At 33.6% G+C, this 8,573-nt stretch overlaps 1 protein-coding gene across 1 annotated transcript; it reads left to right on the forward strand.

Moving 5' to 3' along the window:
* Positions 1-4,538: 4,538 nt before the first annotated feature.
* On the forward strand, positions 4,539-6,578 carry LOC125575215 (dof zinc finger protein DOF5.6-like). The gene is made up of 2 exons (XM_048750726.1): positions 4,539-4,914; positions 5,321-6,578. Exons 1-2 carry the CDS (start codon positions 4,867-4,869, stop codon positions 6,383-6,385), a joined length of 1,113 nt encoding a protein of 370 aa, XP_048606683.1. The 5' UTR covers positions 4,539-4,866; the 3' UTR covers positions 6,386-6,578.
* The last annotated feature ends 1,995 nt before the right edge of the window (positions 6,579-8,573 follow it).

An 8,573-nucleotide genomic window follows, 5' to 3' on the forward strand; every position in this document is an offset into this window, starting at 1 on the left:
GATACAACCTCTTCAATCTTTCCGTCAAAGGCAAATACCACATTCTTTTGAATGGGATCGGAACTCTTCCCCTCGTGTCCTGATAACGAGGTTTCCCACAAAATTTGCATACATTCCGTGTCTCATCCGCTCTCCAGTAGATCATGCAGTTGTCAATACATACATCTATCACTTCATACGGTAGTTGAAGACCTGCAACAAGTTTCTGAACCTCGTAGTATGAACCCGGTGCAAGGTTATCCTCAGGTAGAATACCTTTGACAAAATCAGTAATCGCATCCATACATTCTTCAGCCAATTTATAGTCTGTCTTAATACCCATTAATCTAGTTGCAGATGATAAGACTGAATGACCATCTCTACAATTTTGATACAAAGGTTGTTTTCCTGCATCCAACATGTCAAAAAATCTCCTAGATTCGGGGTTTGGTTCTTCCCCTCTATAATGATCATGTACCATCTGCTCAGTACCTACATCATAATCTATATCCGTTCTAGATTCTTCTAACCTAATATCAGGCTGAGGTTCACTAACAGGCTGAGGTTCGCTAGTACTACCATATTCATAACCAGTTTCCCCATGAAGGTACCAAACTTTATAATTACGTGAAAACCCTTTCATATACAAATGAGTTCAAACATCAAATTCTTTTATAACCTTATTATTATTGCAAGAAGAGCAGTGACATCTTAACATACCACTGTTTGCATCCGTTGCTGTTGAACAAGCCTCATGAATTCTCCAATCCCTTGAACGTATTCTTCCGTAAGCAAATTGGTGTTCGGATCCAAATGAGGTTTATCCATCCACGAACGATAATAAACTTCTGAAGACATGATTTTCACGGAATTGTTATGACTAAAGAGAATGAAGAGAGAATGAAGTGTGAATGAGTTGAATGAGGAGGGTTGTATTTATAGGAAATTGGTTACGGACCTCCGACGATTTTCCGACAAAATTTCAACGGATGTAAAGCAGTCCGTCGGAATTCCGTCGGTATTGTCCAATCTCAAATGGCTATACAACGGTCATATATATTTGTCGGCAACGGTCACATGGTTCGTCGGAATTCCGTCGGAAAATACCGAATTCCGACGACTTTGCTGTTAATCGGAATGTCGTCAGAAATTCGTCGGAATATACCGACGAACTTACGACGACTACAACGGTTACATTTTTTATCGGAATGTCGTCGAAAAATCGTCGGAAAATTCCGATGAACCATATTTCGTCGGAATTCCGTCGGAAATAGCCGACGGAATTCCGACGACTTAATTTTTTGGATTTGGTCGGAAATTTGTCAGTATTCCGTCACAAATGTCCGACGACCTTGGTGTCCGTCGGAACCTCCGTCGGAATTCGGTGTGTTTTCTTGTAGTGGAAGCTCTTTAAAACTCTAAAACTTGTAATCTTTATTAATCAAAATAGTCTATCTCTTACAAAAGCCAAAGCCGCTATTTATGCTAATCGAATAAAGCTAGTCCCAAACTAAAAAAGAGAATTAACAATTATCTAATCCAAGCAATAAAAGGAAAAAAACCATAACTTGTAACACAAGTAAAGCCCGAAACGAAGAAGCCCATAACAATGGCGGTGAAGGTAATGATACGCTGCATCAATAAGCCATGTTTTCAGTATCAGTTTTCTTTTCACCGAGGGAGAGTCCATTGCTTTCACCTACTAGAGGCAATACAGTTTTATCTGGTGCTTCGAAAGAAGGAGGAGTCGCTCGGACTTGCCACTGTTAAGTTGGAGGTTTGGTTTTGTTCCTTCGTGAAGGCATTTTTTTATCATCGGTCTTTTTAATCTGGTTTTCTTCTTTTTGCTCAAAGAAGGCTTCTGGGTGGTTTTTTCTTCCTCATGAAGAGGAGAGAAACTAAGGTGGAAAAAAATTTGGGCCGACGTCTTGAATGACGCCGGAAGACGACAGAAAAGGCGATCAGCTTGACGGCGGAACCAAATCTTAATAGCCTTTTGAAAGATGTGCGTGAGGCGCGTGTCAAAGTTGGAGATCCGTTGTGCCTTGATTCTGCCTTGATTTTCACACATATTAATTAAGATGATACATGAAATTTTTATCAGATATTGCATAGTTTTTTTTCATTTATAAGTTTATAATAACTTTAAACCAAGAATAGATCAACAAACTCAATTACTTTCTTAAAATTTACAATTTTTATTATTAACTAATTAAAAATTTGTAAAAAACATAAAATCTATCCACCATAACTATATGTATTTTGGAAGAGTTGTGACCTTAGCCTATTGATTTTCCTAGCCAAGATGACCATGACAACTGATGCTCCTAAATACAACCCAAGGGAATCATTTTCAAGGGCTTCCTTGTTACCATACTAGAACTTGATTTGCATGTATCGTATAACATATATAAACAAGATCCTCCCACTGTACCAAATGTAATTGCCACCAGAAATTTGATTTTCTCCTATTGGTTAACTATCACCGTGCCACCAAATATAGATAAGAACCAACCCACAAAGAACATCAAACCTGAGTATAAGCTTTTGATATTGTTTCTTCTTAGGGGTCTTCTTCTTAGTTTTGTTTGCCAAAAAGACAGACACGGCTGAGTCAAAGATGACCAATACAAACAGCAGAAGAGAGATGTTTAGATGAGTTTTCTTAATTTTCTAGATGATGCTAGTGTACAGTTATTTCATTATTGAGTTGTGAGCGTTGAGAAAGGCAGCTTGTCCGTTTGAATGTCCATTTTTGGTGATAAACAGACACTAGCAAATCAAGATTTGTAAAAATGAAACGGATGAAGTATATAATAAAAGACTAATACAACTTGTAGTGTCATTAAATGTATTATATAATCAATCGCTCATGTAAACTATGTAGCCATGAATTAAGGGAAATACTTTATCGACAAGAATGCTCGTCAACTATTGTTAACATTTTTCTAGATATAGTTTTCTAAATATTTAATATAGGGGATGATTGGTAATGTGTGGGAGTGTTTTTCGAAGTCTCAATTCTCTATACAAAAGTAAAATAAAAATAATCAAGTAAGAAAATCCAAAGGTATAATCCAAAATCTTAAAAATAAATATGTATATAAAAATTATTTTTTTTTTACAAATTTATGTTTAATGTTTTTAAAACTTTAAAATAATTTTACGACAATATAATCTAAAGCTAAAACCATAAAATCTACAATTTAAATCTTAAAAAAATCTCAAAGCTACAGTTTTTATCAACTAAGTCCACAATTCAATAGATTACAAAAAGTAATTTTAAATATAGACTGGTTTTATTTTGGCGGTCGAGTGAATATCTTTATGATATTGTGTTTCGAGTGAAAGTTGATCAGCATGAAAAATATCAAGCCAAAGGATAACTTAACTCCAGGTACTTAATCGGTTTTAGTTTATTCTTTTAGTCAAATTTGAATTGAAATTACTTTCAAAAATATATTTTGAATTTTTAGATCTGCTTCCATACAATTAAGAATCTAAAAGTTATTTTAACGTTTAACCAAAATAATCAAAAAGTTTAATTCACATACATATATAAATAATTAGAACCCTCAACTTTTCTGTGTTCTTCTTTTTTCATCGATCAAGCTCTTTAACTTTTAATTCGATAAAAAATAATCTAGGAAGTATCCAAAGTAATTTATTTTGAATCATGTACTAATGATTTGGGAAGTAACTAACAAAATGAAAAAAAACTGTAACAGGTTGCCACATGTAGAACAAGTGACAGGTGACAAGAGAATAGATACTTTGCTTGAGCAGAGCGAGCGAATGGAGCCCATGAATTTTCCTCTTTATCGTAAGTTTCAAAACGCAAAAACATAGACAAAACTTCGAAAAAGATATTCTCCTCTCACTTTTGTCTCTGTTGTGTGACGATCAAGCCGCTATCTCTGAACTCATCTGACGTCTTGTATTATTCATCCAGACCCCATAGGTTAATCATAGCCGTCGGATAGATAAAGATGTTTGGTCAAGTTGACGTGGACCCACAAAAGGTAATGTGGGTCCAAGGATTTTGGAACCACCGACGCTTTCTTTTTTTTCCGTATATACAGTCCACCTATACAACTTATTTAATTACATAGAGATCAATTTACAAATAAATCGTAATGAATTTTCACTTTTATCATGATCACCAAAGCAACGCGTATTAACTTTTCAAAAATCAAATTTTCTTTTAGAGTTTAAACTGGAAGCAAAACATATTGATTGAGTAATTTTCTGAACAATTTTTAAAAATGTAAGAAATTAGGGAATATAGATGAGTCATGAGACTTAGAATTACCCACCATATCCGCATATCTTACATTCATTCCAGATAGAACATTCAAAGGAAGCTCCGCGGTTAAGCTTTATTGCCCATAGAAAAGTAAGACTTACAAATAGTCACCAAGAAGAAAAACAAAAAAACAAAAAACAAAAACATGAAAACAATATAATAAAACTATTGAATTACAATTTTACATACATTAGTACGTGGGTTTAGATAAGACACCTGAGTTATGGGAGAGCAAAATGAATGATTAAAGTTCATATAGATACAATGAGCAAGGTTTATGAAATTATTTGTTAAGTTGAAATGATATTTTCTTATTGGAAATAGTAGTGTTAAACTAAAAATAAAAAGTAAAAACCAATTTGCAAGTGTGAACTTAACTAAGTACAGTAGAAGTGGTTTTGAGTGGAGACAGCAATCCCGAGGCGAAGGGTCCTCTTCTTGCTTCCTTCTTATTCACACCCCAACCCCCAAACTCTTCATTGCCTAATCTCCTCTCTTTCTTCTCTCTCTCTAGATTTTGTTCATGTATGAATTTGTCTTAAAATTCTGACTCTCCCCAACAAAACAAAACAAAACACAATATGGGTCTCACTTCTCTTCAAGTTTGCATGGATTCTGACTGGCTCCAGGTATCTCCAGTTAGGCCTAGATTATATGTATTTGCGTTTGCATTTACGTTTAAACTTAGTATATTTCTTTCAAAGAACATAAAATTGAAACTTTTAACAGAATTATTTTGTTAATTGTAATTTGTAAATGTAAAAAACATTTACGTTTACGTTTGACATTTTTGTTTACACAGCTGAAAAAAAATCTTTTAGTAGATGTGATTTTTGTTTCTTATGATTTTGTTTTTGTCTCATGCAAACACATGCAAATGTCTCATGTGCAAAAAAATGGTATGAAACAGTTTTTAGACCTCACTCATCTCGAACCATCGTTCTAATTTGGCGTGCGAAACTATAAGGGAAAACAATTATATAGATCTTACACTGTTAACACATTTTGATATGGTTATGTGAATCTTAATATTAGGAAGCTGAGTCATCAGGAGGAAGCATGTTAGACTCTACATCGACTTCTCCATCAGCAGCCGACATACTAGCTGCTTGCAGCACTAGACCACAAGCCTCGGCCATGGCTGTAGCCGCGGCTGCTCTGATGGACGGTGGAAGGAGGCTGCGTCCACCTCACGACCATCCTCAGAAGTGTCCTCGTTGCGAGTCAACACATACTAAGTTCTGCTACTACAATAACTATAGTCTCTCTCAGCCTCGTTACTTCTGCAAGACTTGTCGCCGTTACTGGACCAAAGGCGGCACTCTAAGGAATATTCCGGTCGGTGGTGGCTGCCGGAAAAACAAGAAACCCTCTTCCTCTAATTCTTCATCCTCCACGTCTTCCGGAAAAAAGCCATCCAACGTTGTTACCACTAATACCAGTGACCTTATGGCTTTAGCACATTCTCATCAGAACTACCAAAATGACTCTCTAGGGTTTTCACATTTTGGTGCGAATGGGATGATGGGGTCTTCCACAGCTCTCGGCCATAGTAACGTTGGTCTCTTGGAGAGCAAGTATGGCGGTTTGCTTTCACCGATCCCTAGACCTATTGATTTTTTGGACAGTAAGTTTGATCTCATGGGAGTGAACAATGACAATCTAGTCATGGTTGATCCTGGAAGTAACGGTGATCATCATCAACATCACATGGGTCTAAATCACGGATTAGGTCTTAACAACAATAACAACAACAACAATGATGGGTTTCACGGGTTTTGTCCGGCAAGCAACGGAAATGGTGGTGGTGGTCTCATGGATATCTCTTCATCCCAAAGACTTATGCTATCTAATTATGACCATCATCATTATAATCATCATGAAGATAATCAAAGGGTAACATCAATAATGGATGTGAAGCCAAGTCCAAAGCTGTTATCGCTTGATTGGCAACAAAGTCAAGGCAACTCCAATGGTAGCGGAGGAAAATCTGACGGTGGTGGATACGTAGGTGGCGGTTATATTAACGGCTTAGGTTCGTCGTGGAATGGTTTGATGAGTGGCTATGGTTCGTCCACTAAAACAAACTACTTGGTTTAATAAACTAGTATCAAAACCTTTTTTCTTGTCGTTATCAAAGTAGAGAAGGGGTTGGTTTGATTAGTAATTTTCAGATATATTTTTCGTTTTGTGTGTGGTATTGTGATGGCTTCTTTTCTGTTTACTATTTTATCCCTGATGCTATTTTCTGTATTTTCTGTTTGTTAATCAAATCAGGATCTTCATCCCATAATTAATCAAGCACTTACGTAACGGGGACAGGGTTAAATTTTGCTATATAAAGCGGTTAGTTGTTATGACAAAAGTGATCACATTTGTGACAATGTGGCCAGATAGTGGTACTTTACCAATTGCAGCCATGGATGATACATATCAAGAAAGGTTTTATGGAATGGCTTCTTTTGTATACAGTACGATGTTTCCAGCAATCATGATGATGAGACAATCACACACCTATACTTGCAAACCTAAGCAAGTATATATAATCGTCCACCATTCAGATATAATGGTATATATATATGTGGTAAGCAAGTTTAACATTTATTGAAAGGTGGTTTATTAGATCTTGAAACACTTGCTAAAACCAAAATATAATCCAACGGGGTAGAAGTCAAACACTGAAAATTCAGCAATTTAAAATTTGTGAAAAAAAAGTTGAACAAAAACAAAAAACAAAAAAAAAAAACTATGGGGCAGCCTTAAAGCTGGCAAAGATGGCTTTAATGCTTGCAGTTGGAGTTTTCGAGTGTTTTCTCGAGTGCTTTGAGATCCTCTTGATAAATCGCACAACGATCCACTCCACAGCCGCATATGCAGTTTTTGAGGTTATCCGATGATTTTTTCACATCTTCGAGAATTTGCTCACGACGTTTCACCAGAATTTCTGCTAGTAAGCCAATGAGAACGAACAATAGAACGCCCATCACGAAAAAACAATCCTCCAGTTCATCCGCGCTCACCGTCAACGCCATATTCGCAACAAATAAAAATTCTAGCTATTTAGGGCTTCCTAAAGTCAAGTAACTATTTTAAGAAAGAAGATAATTAAAAAAAAAAAACTAATTAAGATACTTAGACTTAGGAGATTCAGAAAGTTATATATGTATATATACACATATAAATTAAGATTTGGATGTCTTCAAATTTCTCCCAATGTAATACTGTTTTGGATTTATCGTTTCCTGATTTAAACTACAACTAACTAGACTTTGATCCGTGCGACCGCGCGAGTATTTATTTTCTCTTTTTAATTTATTGTTTGTACTAAATGATATATTTGTAATATTTAATCAGTAATGTAGATCAAAACTAAAATTTACAGTTATAATAATAGTAAATTAATATTTTAATAAGTATTCTGATATCAATTTTAATCATCCTAATTAAAATAGTATAGGAATTGGTATAATTCTTTCTAATTCTAAAATTTAAGCACCCTTTAAAACAAATAAAATAAACTTATCATTCACAAAATTTATAAAATTATTTGGAATTATAATTTAATTTCTATTAAAATAAATCTGTTAAATAAAAATAATCTCGCACTATTATTGTTTATTCCTTGAGACCATAACCGTCTGAATATTTGTTTTCACTTTAAAAACAATTTTTGTACTAAAGGTTATAATATATATTTGTAAAATTTAAATGTATTACATAATTGTTAATATAACATTTTAAAATAACAATTTTATTTATTACTTTGAATAATTATATTTTATGATTTTAACCGTCTATTATATCACATGTATCATGTAAAAAAATCTAATAGTTATAAATAATTAGACTTATATATATGAAAACATTATTCTAATAATTTATTAATATATTATTTATATTTTATTTATATATTATATATATTGATCATGATACGTTATTTTTTACTTTATTATTTATTACTAATAAATATTGAAAAATATTTAATATATTACTACGAAATATGATAGAAAATCTATTGAAAAATCTATTTTGGTTAAGATTCGATTAAAGAAATTTATAATCCAAATTAGGGAAAGAAAATTAGATGCTTAAATCTATTATTTAAATTGGGAAGACTTCTATTTTTAATAATATACTAAATATTATATTTTTTAAATTTAGTTGTATTACATAATTGTTATATTTTAGATTACATGGAGAGATTTTATTTGTTTGCATTTTCCCGTATATTGTATCACCGATATTAGGTAATCATATAAAAATTTAACATTTATATAATTAGATTTAT

The sequence above is a fragment of the Brassica napus genome, chromosome C3, assembly GCF_020379485.1.
Source record: "Brassica napus cultivar Da-Ae chromosome C3, Da-Ae, whole genome shotgun sequence".
Classification (NCBI taxonomy): Eukaryota; Viridiplantae; Streptophyta; class Magnoliopsida; order Brassicales; family Brassicaceae; genus Brassica; species Brassica napus.

What these genes read in the sequence shown, in the direction of transcription:
- LOC125575215 (XM_048750726.1), top strand. Translation starts at nt 4,867, where the DNA reads ATGGGTCTCACTTCTCTTCAAGTTTGCATGGATTCTGACTGGCTCCAG. An exon ending in TGGATTCTGACTGGCTCCAG is followed by an intron (nt 4,915 to 5,320) that starts GTATCTCCAGTT and finishes TCTTAATATTAG; the next exon opens with GAAGCTGAGTCATCAGGAGG.